This window comes from Aquarana catesbeiana, linkage group LG07, assembly GCF_042186555.1.
Source record: "Aquarana catesbeiana isolate 2022-GZ linkage group LG07, ASM4218655v1, whole genome shotgun sequence".
Taxonomy (NCBI): Eukaryota; Metazoa; Chordata; class Amphibia; order Anura; family Ranidae; genus Aquarana; species Aquarana catesbeiana.
In genome coordinates this window covers 162,402,902-162,425,250 of record NC_133330.1, presented here as the reverse complement: position 1 = coordinate 162,425,250, position 22,349 = coordinate 162,402,902, and the positions used below count along the sequence as shown (strand labels likewise).

Sequence of the window (22,349 nt, the reverse complement as noted above, 5' to 3'; positions counted from 1 at the left end):
TCCTGATGACCTCTGTTCAATGCCGGATAGAATAGTATTGTAGTGGTCTGCAGGAGGAACAACAGCTGCTCTGCACAGGTGTGGAATTGGATCATTGCTGGAACCTCTGCTATAGCAAGAAATTATAATTAACTGTCCAGAGAACAGTTATGTATAAAGCTGGTTCTTTCAAAAGTTAGTTCTTTTGTAATTTTGTTAAACCCCTAACACAGCTGTTCCCAACTAGGGTTCCTTCAGAGGTTGCTAGGGGTTCCTTGAGCTGTGATTGACTGACCTCCCATTTGATGTGCCTGCATAGTTTCGGGGCCAATGTCACTTGGTAGAGCCAGCTGCATGACTCTAATGATTTTTTTAGCTGTCTGTAAGGGCGATTTTCTGATCAACACTGTAAGGCCCCTTTCACACGGGACAGATCCGTGTTGATCCACCCCGTGTTTATCCGCTGCTCAGCAGGGATCGCTCCGTTTTCCCCAGCTGAGCAGGCAGATGACAGGGCGGGACCCGCACACTGTGCAGGGACCGCCCTGTCAGATCTCCGCTCTCCCCTATGGGGGATCGGAGGAACACGGACCGTCTGTCCGTGTTCATCCAATCCACTCTGCAGACGGATAGAAAAATAGGATTTTCTTCCGTCCGCAGAATCGGACGAGAGCGGAGCCGGACAACATCGGGTGTTAGCGGATGTACATCCGCTGACACCCGCTATCCCATAGGGATGCATGTATGTCCGTATTTCATCCGAAAACGGATGGATGAAATACGGACATACTGTCCGCATGTGTGAAACGGGCCTAAGGGGGCACTCTACCCAGTGGCAGCAAATGTAAGGGGCATTTTTCCCACTCCAATGAATTGGCTTAAGCAGGAGTTCCCCGAGAGCTGGAAAGAATTTTATGGGTTCCTCTGGGATAAAAAGGTTGAGAAAGGCTGCCCTAATGTGTTAAAACTTACATAGGAATATAGTGATTGGGTTTAGATCAACTTTGATTTCTCAAAATGCAGATTTCTAAAGTTAGATGCTTTGGGATTTTTTTTTTTTATAATTTAACCAGTTAATAAATTTAACCAGAATATTCTAGTTAATAAACTAGATAAAGACATATACAGTGGGGACGGAAAGTATTCAGACCCCCTTAAATTTTTCACTCTTATATTGCAGCCATTTGCTAAAATCATTTAAGTTCATTTTTTTTTCCTCATTAATGTACACAAAGCACCCCATATGACAGAAAAACATGCGGCCAAGTACAGGGATATCCTGGACGAAAACCTTCTCCAGAGTGCTCAGGACCTCAGACTGGGCCGAAGGTTTACCTTCCAACAAGACAATGACCCTAAGCACACAGCTAAAATTACGAAGGAGTGGCTTCACAACAACTCCGTGACTGTTCTTGAATGGCCCAGCCAGAGCCCTGACTTAAACCCAATTGAACATCTATGGAGAGACCTAAAAATGGCTGTCCACCAACGTTTACCATCCAACCTGACAAAACTGGAGAGGATCTGCAAGGAGGAATGGCAGAGGATCCCCAAATCCAGGTGTGAAAAACTTGTTGCATCTTTCCCAAAAAGACTCATGGCTGTATTAGATCAAAAGGGTGCTTCTACTAAACACTAAGTAAAGGGTCTGAATACTTAGGACCATGTGATATTTCAGTTTTTCTTTTTTAATAAATCTGCAAAAATGTCAACAATTCTGTGTTTTTCTGTCAATATGGGGTGCTGTGTGTACATTAATGAGGAAAAAAATGAACTTAAATGATTTTAGCAAATGGCTGCAAAAGAACAAAGAGTGAAAAATTTAAGGGTGGTCTGAATACTTTCCGTCCCCACTGTACATGTATAAAGAATCCAAACAGTGGGACTCTGAAATGCATCGTCCAGAAATAGCCTTGCCGTTTTTGAATATGGATGAAAGTGTCAATTTACACTTACAAAGCAGCAAATGTCATTCTGAATTTTACTATCTGTTCCAACAAGCAGCTGCTCTACACTCACAGAGCATTCATAGCCAATACCCCAAGCTTACACTTTCCTGTTCATGGTGTAAAGTGACAAGTGCTAAAGCTGTTAAATACAGCAGCCTAGTCATCCATGGATTATGGTTTATCTTTTCTATAGTCACAAAGATGGAGCACCTGGGAGCACACCTTGCATTTAAGTCACGTTGGCACAAGACAGATGAAGAACTCTGCAGGCACAGCACGTCCTTTGTTCTCCACAAGGCCATAAGAAATGATTTCTTTGCGAGCTATCTCTATTTGTTAGAAAAATATCCACTGGGTAAGTGCTTTGTGTGATTTTAACTGGGAAAGCGGTTTGGCTGCATTGTATAGGTTTAATCAAAAGAATGATGTAATATTTCAACAAGCATTTTATATCAATAATTATGACATATGCTCACATAAAACATACAATGAAACATGTTATGAAACATGCTCAAATTAAGATTTACAGCGCAAAAGAAACCAGACATAATTAGGTTATAATGGTCAAATACGGGCATAGTTGTGAAAATGATTGCCAATTAGTTGCTATAGGTATTGTGCATATTGGTCTATACACATATAAAGTGTATGTTTAGTGATACACCATGGGTTAAGATTTAATATAGAAATCTCATATCTTTGATAACTTTGAGCTAACAAAATCAATCTGAAATGCTTTTTTTTTTTTTCATTCAACCAGTGGGTTGAATGAAAAAAAAAATGATTTGATTCCTCCATCCACACATTGGAGGTGAATGAGGGAATCACTCTCGCTGTGGCATTGTATTGTAACAACAAGAGGCCTTCCCCCACCATCAGAACACAATGATCGGTGCTGCTGGCTATAGCTGGTGGCACTGATTGTTTGAGAAAAACTCAACAGGTAGATCGACTTATGTACAACCAGCCTGCCCTTACATGGATCGAAATTAGTCCGGTTCCTGCTAAACTGGCTGAATTTCAATCCATATATGGCCTGTTTAAGAGATTAGTAGTTGGCTAATCTACCCATTATCTAATGTGGTCTAACACTTCATATATGCCAAATTATGACTTACTAAACTGGAGACGCAATCATAACCAGGCCTCAGTTATATTTGTTCCAGATATACCTAATTGTTGGAGGCATGTACCACATAAGCAGCAGCAATGTATGCAATAAATGATCCATATTGCAAATTGTTAAAGTACTGTATATGAAAACCCTCACTTTGTAAAGCAACCCATTCAGTTTAAAATAGAAGTGAAAAGCAAAACATTGTGTATACAGTGGGGAAAATAGTTATTTGATCACCTGCAGATTTTGTAAGTTTGCCCACTTATAAAGAAATTAAGTGTCTATATTTTTTACCATAGGTGTATTTTAAATGATAGAGACAGAATATCAACCAAAAATCCAGAAAAAATAAAAAACACATGATACAAATGTTATAAATTGAGTTGCAGTTCAGTGAGTAAAATAAGTAGCAAAGCATGACTTAGTACTTGGTGGAGAAACCCTTGCTGGCAAGCACAGAGGTAAGTCGTTTCTTGTAGTTAGTGACCATGTTTGCACACATCTCAGGAGGGATTTTGGTCCATTCTTTTTTTACAAATCTTCTCTAAATCCTTAGAGCCCTTTCACACTGTGCCGCATAGGGTGTCAGCGGTAAAGCGGCGCTATTTTGAGCGCCGCTTTACCGTAATTTTAGCTGTGCTATTCGGCCGCTAGCGGGGCGGTTTTAATCCCCCCGCTAGTGGCCGAAAAGGGGTTAAATCCCTCGGGCTTTCACACTGGAGTGAATGGAGCAGCTGTTTTAGGGCGGTTTGCAGGCGCTATTTTTAACGCTATAGCGCCTGCAAAATGCCCTCAGTGTGAAAGGGGTCTTAAGGTTTCTTTGCTGTTTGGCAACTCAAAGTTTCAGCTCCCTCCATAAATTTTCTATAGCAGGGCTCAAAATTTCAAGTCCTGAGCTACTAGCCAAGCCTTAAGGGTTACTCGCCACCAGTTGCCCCACCCAAACTCTACCATGCCCCGCCCCTAATCCCACCCCTAGACACGCCCTCATAAATTCTCATGAAATTACACTTAAATGTTTTATGCAGAAATAAGTTACACAAATAAATATTAACAACAACTTTATCACCCCTGCCCATCAACGCAGCATGACCAGTGCCCACTAATGCAGCCTCACCCGTGTCCATCATTGCAGCCTCACCTGTATCCATCATTGCAGCCTCACCCATGCAGCCTCACCTGTGTCCATCATTTCAGCCTCACCAGTGCAGCCTCACCTGTGTCCATCATTGCAGCCTCACCTGTGTCCATCATGCAGCCTCACCTGTACAGAGGGGGCGGCCTGATCATTTTAGCGGAAGAGAGCATGGAGGAAGAGGAGATGCGGCTTGATTACAGAGCGGGGTTTGCACACTGTAACAGCTTACATTACAGTTGCAGCCTGCGTGCCATCACACACAGCTCTGTGTGTGCAGTCCGCACGCCCTGGCATTGGACTGGCATTCTGTCTGTCACAGGTGCGATGTCAGGAGGGTGGGGCTGTGTGACAATATACAAAAACATATTTGGGGGGCACACCCTACAATGCATTTAAATTCAAGATGGTGCTGCTATAAGACCTACAAGCAGTACAAAACATTACAGCGCACGCATTCAATAATGACATTTCCTGCAAGGCTAGTTAAAAACACCTGAACATATTCAAAAAATACGGGGGGATTGGTCACACTATATGGTCATATAGTGCTAAGCCCACTTACTGTGACAAAGTACCCCAAATTAGTGGGTTCTACTCTTGTAATAGAATGGAAGATCCTTTGTCTCAACCATGGGAGCTGAACTCCTCTATGTGGGAGAACTGAAGGGGATACATCCTATGCACTGGTGGTCACTAAATAAGAGGTAATGAGGAAGGGGAGGGGTGCTCCAGCCCAAAAAACCTGGTCAAGGTCCAGGTATATTACAATATACAAAAACATATTTGAGGGGCACACCCTACATTAATGAGCGATCCATCTGGGCCGGCCTGCACCCTCCCTAGACTGGGCTAGGCAGCAGTGCGTCCTAGGTGGCTGCCTAGTTTGCCTAGCGGGAGCGCCGGCCGTGCTAACAGGGGACTGTTGCACTTTATTAGGTCTATAACACAGGCTGTTTGTTCTAATTTACCATTAGCGCTGCAATGTTTTTTATTTTCATTTGAAGGTTGTATATTTCCTCTATTGCCAGCAGCTGTCCCTTTGTCTAGTGCTGCTCTTTTATTTCTATACACTAAACTGCGAGTACACTCCCAAGCCCTGTATGGTCACATTATAGCAGCAGGCAGTTGGTTTAGGGGATACAGAAAAAAAAAGCACAGGCACAATATAAAAGAGTGGACAATGGTTGTTACATAGTTACATAGTTACATAGCAGGTGAGTCCAACCCATGTGTGTGATTATATGTCAGTATTACATTGTATATCCCTGTATGTTGCGGTCGTTAAGGTGCTTATCTAATACTTTCTTGAAACTATCAATGCCCCCTGCTGAGACCACCGCCTGTGGAAGGGAATTCACATCCTTGTCGCTTTTGCACCTGTCACCTTCGACTGACTGTCACAGATGATTTCTGAGCAGTACACTTCTATTTTCAAGGTACATGTACCCAGTCAAATGTTCTTGTATTTTAGATGGTTAGAGGGTGGGGTTAGTACCTCTGTAAGTTTTTTTTGCTTTCTATTACCCAATTTGGGAGATTTTCTTTCTCATTCTATCTCTTTAAAATCTGGCAATCAATGAAGTATAGAGATGTCACCAAGATGAGAAGAACATTATAAAACTGATGGGGTTGACATTTCCCCACAGTAACATTTTTTAAAATAATTTTTCCATTTTTGTCTCGTGTGAGAGTTTAGCCATTGTTTTCTGTCCCAGTGACCTCGTCCCAGGGATACAGGAAATGAGAAGAAATCTTTCCCAAGTGTGGACATAAAAAGCTATAAGAAAGAAAGCGTCATAAACAAACTGTAAAGAGTTCACATTTGATTTTATTTAGAAATTTACACTATTATAAGCCAAAGCTTTAGTAGTTAGAATGGATCAAAAGAAAAAAGAAGGTGCACAATCTAATCTGGCTGACCCCAAGAACATATATTATATTATAATTGAGTCCATAAAAGTCTCTGGCTATAGTCCATAACACTTGTAGCAGCTGTCTCCAGAGCGCAAGCAGTCTCTGTAATTAAACAAACAGGGTAGAGGGGGAAACACCTACTAAATGTGGCATAAGGACTGTTCATTAAAAACACAAAATTGGATACTCACTTTGTTAAAAAGGTCAACAAGCTCATCAATATAGAAGAAGATGTCTCCGTCCACCCGTGCACCAGCTAGCTCTGTGTATCCGGATAGATGATAGAAATATTGCGCTTCAAACGTCCGGCTTCCGGGAACGCATACTGGCGGAAGTTACGACACAACAGTGGGATGTGTTTCGGAGCATGCGCACTCCTTTTTTTAAACCAGTGTGTATGTTGGAAAAAGTGCACCTTTTTTACAATGTGACTTGCCAATTTTGTGTTTTCAATAACCAGTCCTTATGCTACACTTAGTAGGCTCTTCCCTCTCTCCCCTGTTAGTTAGAACAGATCTTCTTTGGGGGCTACAAGTTGGAAATAAAAAATTGCTGTCAGTATTCAAATATCAGCTGGTGTGCTGGACAGTATGCAGTATTGTATATAAGTTTGTCGCGCTAGGTACTCCCAGGTATGAGCAGGGACATTAATATAGGAAAGTCAACATTTAGCCATACACAATAGTAAAATTGTTGAAAATGTTAACAGCATTCAAGAATATACGTAATGGGTAGGGAGTGGGGGGTATAATAGGGGGATGATGTTGCTGGTTTAGAAAATTAAAATTAGCATTAAGATTTGTTAATGTAGATAGTCCAAAAGGTAAAAGTCCATGTGTCCTGGGTAGTAACTTCAGGAATATGTGACGATCTGGAGATTTAACACTGGAAAGGCAGCATGCTGATGAGCAGAAGCGACTCTGGTAGTGAAAACATAAGAACAAAAGAGCAGTGCCTATCTAAGTGTAGTAGTCAAAAAGACAAGGTTTATTCACAAAAAGTTGCACTCACTAGACAGTAGTGGTTTGTTACCTGAAGGAGCACGCATGCTCCGAACACATGCATCATCCTCTAGCCACCCATCAGTTACCATCTGACACCAGTGACGTCCTGCTTACGATTTCCTCCTGCGCCCTCCACATCCAGCCCGGACTACCGGAAGCTGCCGAGTTTGATGAGACCGTGCTGCACTGAAGCCGCCCGGGACTCCTGAGATACTTTTGGTTGCTGATATCGATGTGCCCACAAACCACTACTGTCTAGTGAGTGCAACATTTTGCTATTAAACCTTGTCTTTTTAACTACTACACTTAGATTGGCGCTGCTCTTTTGTTCTTATGCAGTATTGTATATAACAGGATAAAACAAAAAGTTAATGCGTTATAAACAGAAAGAGAACTTTGGAAAAAGGTCTACTAAAAAAATTCTATAAACCATATACAGAGAATGGACAAATTAACTGATATATAATAAATATAAACAATATGTGAATACAAAGACCCAATATATACTGTTTACATCTACATGATCTATATATGCTCTTTTCTGGATCAGTAATAAAAATGTTTACTCTGATTTTATCTTAGTTAAATTGTGTATTTTTTAAACTGGGTTATGGAACGTCTTTTCAGTAGACGTTTTTATAAAGCTATTATGCTTTTATTTGTTATAGTATCTCATCATTATGTTTTTTTTTTTATCTAAATTGTTACCAAGTACTGAACACCATCCTGCATAACAGCTAAGACAACAATACTGGTGGCAGCTTTTCACTTTTATGTGAAATATGTATATATCTGAGAGTAGGGGGGCTTTAAGTCCCTGAAATACATTGTCTTTTTATGGCACAAAATTCTAAACAATATCAGATCTACCAGTAGATAACCAGGGGCATTTTCATAAAGCAGTGAATGGTGCGTATTAACCACTTCAATACCAGGCACTTTCGCCCCTTCCTGCCCAGAACAATTTTCAGCTTTCAGCGCTGTCGCACTTTGACAATTGCGCGGTCATGTAACACTGTACTCAAACTAAATTTTTATCATTTTCTTCCCACAAATAGAGCTTTCTTTTGGTGGTATTTGATCACCTGTGGGGTTTTTATTTTTTGCTATATTTTATTTGTCATAAAATTTTGTTTTCTCTTTCACCGACGGGCGCTGATGAGGTGGCACTGATGAGGCACTAATATGTAGAATTGATGGGCACTGATAGGCGGCACTGACAGGTGGAACTGATGGGCAGCACTGATGAGGTACTGGCAGGTGTTACTGCTGGGCACTGATTGGCACTGGGATTTTTTTGAGGGGGCACTGACTGGCAGCTGTTGGGCACATCTGATGGGGGCTGTGCTGATAATCAATGTGCTGATTATCAGCACAGACCCCCCCCCTTTGACAGGGAGAGCCGCTGATTGGCTCTCCCTGTCAGCGCGAACCAAGGAATGCCATTTACCAGTACTTCCTGGTTCACGCGATGATCAGGTGTGATTGGTCACAGCTGATCACGTGATAAGAAGCCTCTGTCAGAGGCTCCTTACCACGATCGGTGATGCGGTGTGTCAGACTGACACGCCGCGCTGCGTGCCGGCATCTTATGACGCCCAGTTAGGATAACAGAACCACTTCCCGGCTGTCAATCTGCTATAGGCTGGGCGGGAAGTGGTTAATGTATGAGAGAAAGTGACCCCACCTCCAAAGACAAGAAACACAACACGAAGAACTTTAACCACTTGCCGACCGCCTAACGTATATATACGTCGGCAGAATGGCACGGGCAGGCAGAATCACGTACCTGTACGTGATCTGCCTCCCGCGGGCGGGGGGTCCGATCGGACCCCCCCCCGGTGCCATCGGCGGTCGGCATCTGACTGGGAGCGTCGGGAGGCGAGGGGGAGACCATCCGATCGTGGCCCCCCCCTCGCGATCGCTCCCAGCCAATGGGAATCCTCCTCTGCCTGTGTGTAGTTTCACACAGGCAGAGGATGTGATGTCATCTCTCCTCGGTCTGGCAGTTTCCGTCCAGCGCCGAGGAGAGAAGACATGTAAGTGCACACAACACAAACACACACAGTAGAACATGCCAGGCATACCTTACACCCCCGATCGCCCCCCGATCCCCCCCCAATCACCCCCCCCCCCGTCACAAACTGACATTAGCAGTATTTTTTTTTTTTTTTTTTTTTTTTTTTTCTGATTACTGCATAATGTCAGTTTGTGACAGTTACAGTGTTAGGGCAGTGAATATTACCCCCCTTTAGGTCTAGGATACCCCCCTAACCCCCCCTAATAAAGTTTTAACCCCTTGATCACCCCCTGTCACCAGTGTCACTAAGCAATCATTTTTCTGATCGCTGTATTAGTGTCGCTGGTGACGCTAGTTAGAGACGTAAATATTTAGGTTCGCCGTCAGCGTTTTATAGTGACAGGGACCCCCATATACTATCTAATAAATGTTTTAACCCCTTGATTGCCCCCTAGTTAACCCTTTCACCACTGATCACCATATAAGTGTTACGGGTGACGCTGGTTAGTTTGTTTATTTTTTATAGTGTCAGGGCACCCGCCGTTTATTACCTAATAAAGGTTTAGCCCCCTGATCACCCAGCGATGATATGCGTCGCCCCAGGCAGCGTCAGATTAGCGCCAGTACCGCTAACACCCACGCACGCAGCATACGCCTCCCTTAGTGGTATAGTATCTGATCGGATCAATATCTGATCCGATCAGATCTATACTAGCGTCCCCAGCAGTTTAGGGTTCCCGAAAACGCAGTGTTAGCGGGATCAGCCCAGATACCTGCTAGCACCTGCGTTTTGCCCCTCCGCCCAGCCCACCCAAGTGCAGTATCGATCGATCACTGTCACTTACAAAACACTAAACGCATAACTGCAGCGTTCGCATAGTCAGGCCTGATCCCTGCGATCGCTAACAGTTTTTTTGGTAGCGTTTTGGTGAACTGGCAAGCACCAGCCCCAGGCAGCGTCAGATTAGCGCCAGTACCGCTAACACCCACGCACGCACCGTACACCTCCCTTAGTGGTATAGTATCTGATCGGATCAATATCTGATCAGATCTATACTAGCGTCCCCAACAGTTTAGGGTTCCCAAAAACGCAGTGTTAGCGGGATCAGCCCGGATACCTGCTAGCACCTGCGTTTTGCCCCTCCGCCCGGCCCAGCCCAGCCCACCCAAGTGCAGTATCGATCGATCACTGACACTTACAAAACACTAAACACATAACTGCAGCGTTCGCAGAGTCAGGCCTGATCCCTGCGATCGCTAACAGTTTTTCTGGTAGCGTTTTGGTGAACTGGCAAGCACCAGCCCCAGGCAGCGTCAGGTTAGCGCCAGTACCGCTAACACCCACGCACGCAGCATACGCCTCCCTTAGTGGTATAGTATCTGATCGGATCAATATCTGATCCGATCAGATCTATACTAGCGTCCCCAGCAGTTTAGGGTTCCCACAAACGCAGTGTTAGCGGGATCAGCCCAGATACCTGCTAGCACCTGCGTTTTGCCCCTCCGCCCAGCCCAGCCCACCCAAGTGCAGTATCGATCGATCACTGTCACTTACAAAACACTAAACGCATAACTGCAGCGTTCGCAGAGTCAGGCCTGATCCTTGCGATCGCTAACAGTTTTTTTGGTAGCGTTTTGGTGAACTGGCAAGCACCAGCGGCCTAGTACAGCCCGGTCGTAGTCAAACCAGCACTGCAGTAACACTTGGTGACGTGGCGAGTCCCATAAGTGCAGTTCAAGCTGGTGAGGTGGCAAGCACAAGTAGTGTCCCGCTGCCACCAAGAAGACGAACACAGGCCCGTCGTGCCCATAATGCCCTTCCTGCTGCATTCGCCAATCCTAATTGGGAACCCACCACTTCTGCAGCGCCCGTACTTCCCCCATTCACATCCCCAACCAAATGCAGTCGGCTGCATGAGAGGCATTTTCTTTATGTCCTCCCGAGTACCCCTACCCAACGAACCCCCCAAAAAAGATGTCGTGTCTACAGCAAGCGCGGATATAGACGTGACACCCACTATTATTGTCCCTCCTGTCCTGACAATCCTGGTCTTTGCATTGGTGAATATTTTGAACGCTACCATGCACTAGTTGAGTATTAGCGTAGGGTACAGCATTCCACAGACTAGGCACACTTTCACAGGGTCTCCCAAGATGCCATCGCATTTTGAGAGACCCGAACCTGGAACCGGTTACAGTTATAAAAGTTAGTTACAAAAAAAAGTGTAAAAAAAAAAAAAAACACATACAAAAATATAAAATAAAAAAAAAATAGTTGTCGTTTTATTGTTCTTTCTCTCTCTATTCTCTCTCTCTATTGTTCTGTTCTTTTTTACTGTATTATATTCTGCAATGTTTTATTGTTATTATGTTTTATCATGTTTGCTTTTCAGGTATGCAATTTTTTATACCTTACCGTTTACTGTGCTTTATTGTTAACCATTTTTTTGTCTTCAGGTACGCCATTCACGACTTTGAGTGGTTATACCAGAATGATGCCTGCAGGTTTAGGTATCATCTTGGTATCATTCTTTTCAGCCAGCGGTCGGCTTTCATGTAAAAGCAATCCTAGCGGCTAATTAGCCTCTAGACTGCTTTTACAAGCAGTGGGAGGGAATGCCCCTCCCCCCCCCAACGTCTTCCGTGTTTTTCTCTGGCTCTCCTGTCTCAACAGGGAACCTGAAAATGCAGCCGGTGATTCAGCCAGCTGACCATAGAGCTGATCAGAGACCAGAGTGGCTCCAAACATCTCTATGGCCTAAGAAACCGGAAGCTACGAGCATTTTATGACTTAGATTTCGCCGGATGTAAACAGCGCCATTGGGAAATTGGGAAAGCATTTTATCACACCGATCTTGGTGTGGTCAGATGCTTTGAGGGCAGAGGAGAAATCTAGGGTCTAATAGACCCCAATTTTTGCAAAAAAGAGTACCTGTCACTACCTATTGCTATCATAGGGGATATTTACATTCCCTGAGATAACAATAAAAATGATTAAAAAAAAAAAAAAAATGAAAGGAACAGTTTAAAAATAAGATAAAAAAATAATAATAATAAAGAAAAAAAAAAAAAAAAAAAAAAGCACCCCTGTCCCCCCTGCTCTCGCGCTAAGGCGAACGCAAGCGTCGGTCTGGCGTCAAATGTAAACAGCAATTGCACCATGCATGTGAGGTATCGCCGCGAAGGTCAGATCGAGGGCAGTAAGTTTAGCAGTAGACCTCCTCTGTAAATCTAAAGTGGTAACCTGTAAAGGCTTTTAAAGGCTTTTAAAAATGTATTTAGTTTGTCGCCACTGCACGTTTGTGCGCAATTTTAAAGCATGTCATGTTTGGTATCCATGTACTCGGCCTAAGATCATCTTTTTTATTTCATCAAACATTTGGGCAATATAGTGTGTTTTAGTGCATTAAAATGTAAAAAAGTGTGTTTTTTCCCCAAAAAATGCGTTTGAAAAATCGCTGCGCAAATACTGTGTGAAAAAAAAAAATGAAACACCCACCATTTTAATCTGTAGGGCATTTGCTTTAAAAAAAATATATAATGTTTGGGGGTTCAAAGTAATTTTCTTGCAAAAAAAATTATTTTTTTATGTAAACAATAAGTGTCAGAAAGGGCTTTGTCTTCAAGTGGTTAGAAGAGTGGGTGATGTGTGACATAAGCTTCTAGATGTTGTGCATAAAATGCCAGGACAGTTCAAAACCCCCCCAAATGACCCCATTTTGGAAAGTAGACACCCCAAGCTATTTGCTGAGAGTCATGTTGAGTCCATGGAATAATTTATATTGTGACACAAGTTGCGGGAAAGAGACAATTTTTTATTTTTTTTATTTTTTTTTGCGCAAAGTTGTCACTAAATGATATATTGCTCAAACATGCCATGGGAATATGTGAAATTACACCCCAAAATACTTTCTGCTGCTTCTCCTGAGTACGGGGATACCACATGTGTGGGACTTTTTGGGAGCCTAGCCGCGTACGGGACCCCGAAAACCAAGCACCGCCTTCAGGCTTTCTAAGGCCGTAAATTTTTGATTTCACTCTTCACTGCCTATCACAGTTTCGGAGGCCATGGAATGCCCAGGTGGCAAAAAAACCCCCCAAATGACCCCATTTTGGAAAGTAGACACCCCAAGCTATTTGATGAGAGGTATAGTGAGTATTTTGCAGACCTCACTTTTTGTCACAAAGTTTTGAAAATTGAAAAAAGAAAAAAAAAAATTTTTTTTTCTCGTCTTTCTTTATTTTCAAAAACAAATGAGAGCTGCAAAATACTCACCATGCCTCTCAGCAAATAGCTTGGGGTGTCTACTTTCCAAAATGGGGTCATTTGGGGGGGGTTTGTGCCACCTGGGCATTCCATGGCCTCCGAAACTGTGATAGGCAGTGAGGAGTAAAATCAAAAATGTACGCCCTTAGAAATCCTGAAGGCGGTGCTTGGTTTTCGGGGCCCCGTACGCGGCTAGGCTCCCAAAAAGTCCCACACATGTGGTATCCCCATACTCAGGAGAAGCAGCTAAATGTATTTTGGGGTGCAATTCCACATATGCCCATGGCCTGTGTGAGCAATATATCATTTAGTGACAACTTTGTGCAAAAAAAAAAAAAAAAAAAAAAAAATTTGTCACTTTCCCGCAACTTGTGTCAAAATATAAAACATTCCATGGACTCAACATGCCTCAAAGCAAATAGCTTGGGGTGTCTACTTTCCAAAATGGGGTCATTTGGGGGGGTTTTATGTCATCTGGGCATTTTATGGCCTTCAAAACTGTGATAGGTAGTGAGGAGTAAAATCAAAAATGTACGCCCTTAGAAATCCTGAAGGCAGTGATTGGTTTTCGGGGCCCCGTACGCGGCTAGGCTCCCAAAAAGTCTCACACATGTGGTATCCCCATACTCAGGAGAAGCAGCTAAATGTATTTTGGGGTGCAATTCCACATATGCCCATGGCCTGTGTGAGCAATATATCATTTAGTGACAACTTTTTGTAATTTTTTTTTTTTTTTTTTTTTTTTGTCATTGTTCAATCACTTGGGACAAAAAAAATGAATATTTAATGGGCTCAACATGCCTCTCAGCAAATTCCTTGGGGTGTCTACTTTCCAAAATGGGGTCATTTGGGGGGGTTTTGTACTGCCCTGCCATTTTAGCACCTCAAGAAACGACATAGGCAGTCATAAATTAAAGGCTGTGTAAATTCCAGAAAATGTACCCTAGTTTGTAGACGCTATAACTTTTGCGCAAACCAATAAATATACACTTATTGACATTTTTTTTACCAAAGACATGTGGCCGAATACATTTTGGCCTAAATGTATGACTAAAATTGAGTTTATTGGATTTTTTTTAGAACAAAAAGTAGAAAATATCATTTTTTTTCAAAATTTTCGGTCTTTTTCCGTGTATAGCGCAAAAAATAAAAACGGCAGAGGTGATCAAATACTATCAAAAGAAAGCTCTATTTGTGGGAAGAAAAGGACGCAAATTTCGTTTGGGTACAGCATTGCATGACCGCGCAATTAGCAGTTAAAGCGACGCAGTGCCGAATTGTAAAAAGTGCTCTGGTCAGGAAGGGGGTAAAACCTTCCGGGGCTGAAGTGGTTAAAAGGGTAGTCTCAGGCCTAGTCCCTCAGTGCTTTGTCTGAAAACCCCATAGGGAAAATACTACAAGACAAAACATTTTATACAAATACAGAAACACATTTAGGGAGGGAATCCTTGTTGTCCTGGATGACTCCAGAAACAGAGTTACCAGTAATTCTAACTCTGGTTTTCCTCATTCGTCTGTCCAAGGCAGCACAGGAGAGGATAGGCGAGTACTTACCAGATTAGGGAGGGACCACTGCTTGAAGGACCTTTCTCCTAAAAGACTTGAGAGTTGAGAGAAGGTTGAGATAATTTCTGAAAAATGTATAGTAGCTTGACCATGTTGCTGCATGACATATCTGCGCTGGTGTAGCTCCTGCTAGCCCTGGCAGATAAGGCTCTGGTAGAATGTGCCATAGCAGAACTGAACACTTTTTTGTCTAAGGCCTTACGAGACTCAACGATAGCCTGCTTAACCCAGCAGGCAATAATCTTTTTTTCATCTTGGATAGAGTCAGAGAGGGTTAAAACCCCTGGCTTTTTTTTTTTTGCATGTGTCCCATTGGGGAGATTTGGCTTCACTTCCTAGCCCATAGCCAAAGCAGGAAGTAAGAGGAAATCCCTGCAAATTAAGGGAATCCATTGGGACCCACTAAGTCACCAGAACTAGTGTCCCCATTGGAACATTTCCATTAAATTACAATTCTGGGGACAACCCAACTTTTGGGCTTATCTTTTACTGTGATTTTTTGTGAATCTCCCTAACAAGGGCAGAGGTAGCAATAAAAAACGTTTTTCTAATAGATCAGGTTTTCTAATCCCTCTCCAGTCTATCCAAAACTTAAAAAAAGTTTTGCCTTTAGGTATACTTTAGAGACTTTTAGTTTGTTATAGCTGAGACAATACCAATGGCATTGCCAAACAAAATGGTAGAGACAGTAGAAATAAATGCCACAAATCACTGACGACAACTAGAAGTAAAATATAGTCATTGATTTCACATGGAGATAACACATTGAGATAAAGAAATTACATTTAGAGTTTACTTATGCCAAGACAAACCTGTAAAACTGTAATAAGTATGCATAACGAGATCATATTGAATTACATATTTAGCAGCACTCTCAATGCTGACTTCTCAACAGGTGGCGATAATATAAGCCTCCACTTCAGCGCTAGGGGATACATATGTGTAGAATGGGCTTGCAGCATATTGCCCCAAGGTAGTCAATAATGGTGACTGTGCCATAGTTCCTATGTAAACTTTAAAAGGTTTATTCAGATAAAATACACAGTCAGTGTTCCACGATAGAAAGAAGTTTGCTGCGGTGGACGAAGGTATCTTCGCGCAAGGCCATGCGCCGCGTTGAGATTCACCATGTCGCTTGTTCACACTGGCCGCTCGCTGTCTGGTGAATGACCATTAGTGGGCATGCCTGCATCACTACCCCTCCACCCCCACCAATGGGTTCCGGCCCTTCCTGATGCCCGGGCAGAGACTTATCTTTGTCCACAACAGCACTGGACCTGAAACATAGGAGACAGTAAGCTTTTGCAGAAGGGAGACCTGGGTTTTTGTGCGCATTCAGCTTAATGCATACTGGCTGTCAGTACTAAACTTCTTGCTATTGTGAAAATTTAATTATTGCACATGTTACTACACTACTGTAGTCTATTACCATATCCAAAATCCAAGTGTACATCTGAGGCAAAACCATTTTTTTGTTTGTTTTTATATTAGTGTAGGGAAAGTATTTTTTTACTGCTTTGTCATTGACTTGAGTTGGCTAAGCCATATTACCTCTTTAACGTGATTGTAAAACAACCCATTCAGCTTTAACCCCACACTATTGCACCGCAACTGCAAGATTTGCATGCGGTTGCAGGCCGCTTGCAGGGTAGTGCTATTCACCTGAATGGATTCAATGGGTTATAATTTCTGCCATGACTGAGAAGCATAGCATTGCGGCCGTGGCATTTAGTGAAGATATAATTTGATATTTTCTGAGGGGGGTCTGTCAGGTAGGCTGTGCAGGGCCCTGTGATTTCTAACAACAGCCCCAGTTAGATGTTTTAGTTGACAGGACAAATAGCAGATCAGTAAGTTAAGGGTATATTTATAAAGGTCTTGACACAAGGCTCACACAACTTTCTCCAGGATTCAAACATTTTTCCAGTTGAATCCAATCAGGAAAATGCACAAATCTTGGATGAAAACTGAGTGAATCTTTTTTTTTTTAAATCAGAAAAAATGTTTATTTTGTCTTGCACGTTACATAATATAAAACATACAGAATACATGTGTGCTTAAGAAAAAAGGAGCGAATGGCATATGACATTACCGTATGCATTAAGGTACAAACTCACATCATTCAGTATCATCAATGTTGAATCATAGTGAATTAACACAACAGATATTTCAATTGTGTGTATAGTTTAATTATGTGTTTAATTATCACACCTTGACCTCCGACAGTATCAGTGCCATCCTGTGTACTTTGTAGTCTCCATGCTTGATAGTTATAACGTGACCATTTACTTCGTGTCTACCCTAATATTAGCCTGTCTTTAATCAGTTGATGAGGGGCTAAACCTGGGACATCTAACCATGTCTGCCACATTGAGTAAAATTTTTGTGGAACTTTTCTGTGCTGATACACTAGTTTTTCTCTAATCAACAATTTATTGACACTATCCACCCATTGCCCCCTAGTGGGCACTCTTGAAGTGATCCACAATTGGGCAATTAGCTTGCGCGCTACATATAGTAATCTCAGGATTGCTGTGCGAGCTGGCGCAGTCAGTGACTCATCATCTATTGCTCCTAGTAGGCAGATAACTGGATCCCTTGTTACTGGTGTCATATATACTGTGGATATAGTGTCTAAGACCTCCCTCCAGTATCTGAAGAGTTTGGGACATTTCCAGATCATGTGGAGGAGATCACCATGGTCACGTTCACATTTCGGGCATAGGGGAGAGTCCCTGATTCCCCGCTTATGGAGCTGCAAGGGGGTCCTGTAGGCCCTATATAATAGGTATAGATGAGACCTGGAGATCATACCCTTCTTGACGTTTTCCATGAGAATATTTTGTATGATCGCATGGTCAGTCTGCTGGAGCGTGACAGTTTTTGCCTGGGATTGTATGGCGTGGCGTAGCTGTAGATATTTATATAAATTATTGCGTGAGATCCTGAACTCTACCTGAATCTCAGTAAACAATTTGAGGGTATTGTCCTTGTATAGTTGAGAAATATATTTTATGCCTGCTTCTGTCCAGTTCTTAAATCCAAGCTGAGTGAAAAAATGTAAATAGATCCCTTTAGACTTTCCAGCGGACAGGACAATTAGTAGATCATTTTGTTGAGTGTTCCCAGCTTCAAAAAAAAAATTATATACCTCTTCACATAAATGGCTTTGCTTGCAACAGGAGATTCTATATTTCAGACCTGATCTCTCTGATAAAACTGTCCTACCTCTGACTAATTTTAACACAGCTAAGCCATAACCTCTTTGGTTTGATGCTCTTAAGTCTTGAAAACAACTGCTTGTGTCTTCTCATTTCAGTCTGTTCTTGCTCACTTACACTATCCATCTGCTGGCCAATTTTACAGAGCTCTAACATATGTGTGTGTGACTGGGTGTTAGTCCCCATTCATATAAATTTGGGGGTGGGACAAACTAAAGACTGGTTTTGGATTGAGAAATTGGTCCATTAGCGGACAACCTTTTAGTATGAGAATGGTTAATTCATGCTCACTGGGATAGCAAAAGGAAAGAGCATTTGTAAATACCTGACTGACATTGAAGTCTGAGCATGAGTGATAGAGAAATTGCACTTTAGCTTTCTGTGAGTTCTTTGGATTTACAGAAAAAAAAATACCTGCTTGGATATTCCGTAATTGTGTGTGGAGTGAGCTATTCATTGTTAATGTTGTCTGCTATGAGCAAGGGCTGGAATAGCCAGTGACCCTCTGTGGGAAAGTTATAGCGTTGAGGATTCCACTTCTGGCCTGGTCTATAAGAAAAGTGAGCCACTGTACTTTGTACACCATAGGAACCACTAAGTCTCTGTAAGTGTACTGGGGAACTGCGTAAAACATTCTATGTATTGTGTGGGTTGTTCAGAGAAAAGGTACTGCTATCCCCCAGAACTGGGGGAGTATTTAGCTATTATAGGTGAGTATTACAGATAAAATAGTTAAGTCAGGTATGGGACAAAATCGGAAATGATATGTGGTAGGGGGCACTGGTATAAGTGTTATGCAAAAAAACTAAAATTCACAATATGCAATCTGTGATTAGACAATCATAATAAAGTGCATAGAGCTATAATAAACAATTGATAACTTTGGTGATAAAATTAATAATCTAATAATCAATCAAAAATGAAGTCCATATAGGTTCTCATTGTTGTGATTCTTATCCATACACTGTCACCAAGGCAGATCTTTGTGAATATCACCCGATAAGTATGAGTAAAATGCCTACTCACCAAATGGACATGACCTCTTTAGCTAAAAAGCTTGCAACAGGCAGTTTGGATAAACCAGTGGGCTTGCTGGTAACCAATGGAGATGTGGCTGAAATCCTTTTTCAGTAAGATCCTCCTCTCCACCACAGGTAAACCACTGAAATGGACAAAAAACAGACCATAGAGCATAATACAGTTTATATGATAAAATTTGATAAAACAAGTACAAATTGGCTGCTTACATTTTAAAGGTGCCTTTTCCCGGCACTGAGGATATTGGCATGTAAACACCATGTGTAGGTCTTCAGCCTCCCAGCCTCCACTCGGTAACTGGCGTGCGTTCCACCACTGTAGTGTTGGTAAACCGGATGTGGGTTACCGGGATGCACCTCGACGTACATTTCGTTTTACAACATCGTCAGGAAGCATCCTGGTCACTAGGCAGATAAGGTTAAATACCTCCAAAGCATGACGTGATTGGCAGAGCATGTCAGTCACCGCCCCCTCGTTTCACAATGGAAATACTTGTTTTCCCCATGTAAGTGGCTACGATCCTACATCCCGTGAAACTGGATGTGTGAACGGCACATTATTATGCTAAACTAAAAACACAAAATATTGCTAAAATGAATTAATCTATGCAAATAATAACAATAATAATAAAATAACAAAAGTATGTGGAACTAACATGTAAATAATTATTATTAAATCCATATAATCCCTTACTATACCCCAAATTTTTATAGATCAAAGACTGTCAGAGAAATTTTAATCAGTTAAAAAACAATTTAGATCTAAGTCTGTGTGTGGGCTGCAAAGTACCGTATCTAATTTATACAGCCATTTGGTTTCATTCTGTGATACAGCTCTTTTTAAATGAGTCCCTCTCCAACGGTTAACGGTTTCATTTTAGATTTTTTTGTTTTGTGACAACTGATTGAAAGCTATCAATTTTTCTTTTAAATCTTTTGGAGGTTTTGCATGCTTTTGCACCTAGTGCATTAGTGGAAACCTTCCCTATCCAGGAAGATGGTGGTTCTTTTGGGGGGGTCAGGAATGTTGGGTGCAATTCTATTTCTGTGCCCTGGGCCCTTTTGTAAATAAAACGGGTTTGGTTGGGAATACTTTTTTTTAGGTCTCTGTCTTTCATAAGGATGGGCCAATGTTTTTGAAATATTTTTTCCATGTCTCTGTATTGCTGATTGAAACCAGTGATAAACGCTATATCTCCTTTGCATGGTGTTTTTTTTGTTGTTAGTCAGGAGGGTATCTGTTCATAGTGAGGACTTTTTTCTGAATTTTTTATATTGCCCTGGGTGAATAACCTTTTTCTACGAACCTATTGGTAATGATAGCTGATTGAGTGTTATAATCTTCTATACTGTAACAATTTCTCCTAATTCTCATATATTGGCCTTTGGGGATGGCCGTAAGCCATTTTGGATGATGACAACTTTGTATGGGCACGTATCCATTTCTATCGGTATCCTTGAAAAATGTGTTTGTGATGTTATTGGATGTATTTGTTAGTACTAAATCCAGATAACTGATGGTTTCTTTACTCCAAAGAGCAGGGAATTTTAGACCATAACTGTTGACATTCATAGACCCTACAAATGATTCTAGACTGGTTTTGGACCCCTCCCATAGCAGTATAATATCGTCAATGTACCTTTGATAAAATTTAAGACCTTGCCATTCTTGCCCATATATGCTTTCTTGTTCCCATTTATTAAGCACTAAGTTAGCTACGCTAGGGGCATAACAAGACCCCATGGCAACTCCCTTAATCTGATTATAATGTTCCCCCTTGAACCAAAAATAGTTGTTTCCCATAGCCATCTTAAGTCCTTCCAATAGGTATTAATTTGCATGTTTTTGTTAGCTGAGATTGATTTTCTAAAGCCCATTTAACTGCTAGAAGTCCATCCTTTTGTTTTATATTAGTATACAGGGATTCCCTATCCACTGTTACCAAGAAAGTATTTTTGCTACTTTCTATCTTGGAGAGTGATTTGATCAATTCTTTCAAATAAGACCTCCCTTGTGTAACCAAAGGTTGGAGGAATATATCTAAATACTCCCCCAGTCTTGAGTAAAGGGACCCAATCCCACTAATAATGGGCCGTCCCGGTGGGTTTTCTTTAGATTTTTGAACCTCTGGAACTATATAGAGAACCGGAAGTATAGAGGCATGAGTGATAAGGTATTTAGTCTGTTTTTATCCAAAATATTACTTTTGGTCCCCCTTTTTACCCAATCCGTGAGTTGAGCCCTTAATTTGACTGTGGGATCACTTTTTTTTTTTATAAGTGGTGTTATCAGTGACTAATTTAAACACTTCTTTATTATAGTTTTCTTTTGTTAGTTCGACCCCCCCCCCCCGTCTGCTGGTCTTATTACCACCTGTTTATGTTTCTCTAGTTTTTCCTTTCCTTCTCATATTATTGTATTCATTTTATGCCTTTTTGTTTTTAGGTTTTTTTTACCTCATCCCGAATTGTGTTTTTAAACACTTCAATGAAGTGATGGGTCCCCTTTTTGGGTTAAATACTGAGTTATTTTTTAACCCACTGTGTGCATATTGGTCTTTACCTTCTTCTAGGGGGGCACTCAACGGCTGGGACAAAATCTAGTTTTGCAGGGAGCACTTACCTTATTCCTCACTCTGTTAAGCTTCCTCAATCCATGCAACCAGTTCACTGAAGCCTTCTCTAAGCATGATTTGGGCTGTGGTCGCATGCTTGCCTCCTCATGTACAACAGAGGGTTAATAGCCTTGCACCACACATAATGACTCAGAGGAACCACCCACAGCTTGAGAATAGTGCTGGAGCCTGCCAGAGTAAGGGGTAAGGTAAGTAATACACCTTAACCTTGCACCCATATAATCCTGGGGGCCCTACTGCAACAGTAGAGTTTGTCTTATTCCTAAAGTTCAGCTTTAATATGCCCCTATGTGGTTTGTCTGTTCTCCCTACACAAGCGCCAGTGCATTCACATTATGGTTGCTCTGAGCAAACCCTCCTTTTATAGTGAGGATGTTGGCTTATTCAAAAGTCCCCATTATTGGCATTTCCAGGTGTTCAACCAGTACATCTAGGTGAGCTTGTAAATTACAGGCATATTGCATGTACTAATATTCCTCAGCAAAGCATTGTGTCTTCTGC

General features: G+C 41.8%; 1 protein-coding gene across 1 annotated transcript in view; it reads left to right on the top strand.

Annotated features, from left to right (window-relative positions):
* Positions 1-1,968: 1,968 nt before the first annotated feature.
* The window catches only part of NTMT2 (N-terminal Xaa-Pro-Lys N-methyltransferase 2), a 197,421-nt gene continuing 177,040 nt past the window's right edge, over positions 1,969-22,349 (top strand). Inside the window, exon 1 of the mRNA XM_073591419.1 lies at positions 1,969-2,283. Coding sequence (XP_073447520.1) covers positions 2,130-2,283 — 154 coding nt within the window. The 5' untranslated portion in view covers positions 1,969-2,129. The remainder of the gene's footprint in view (positions 2,284-22,349) is intronic.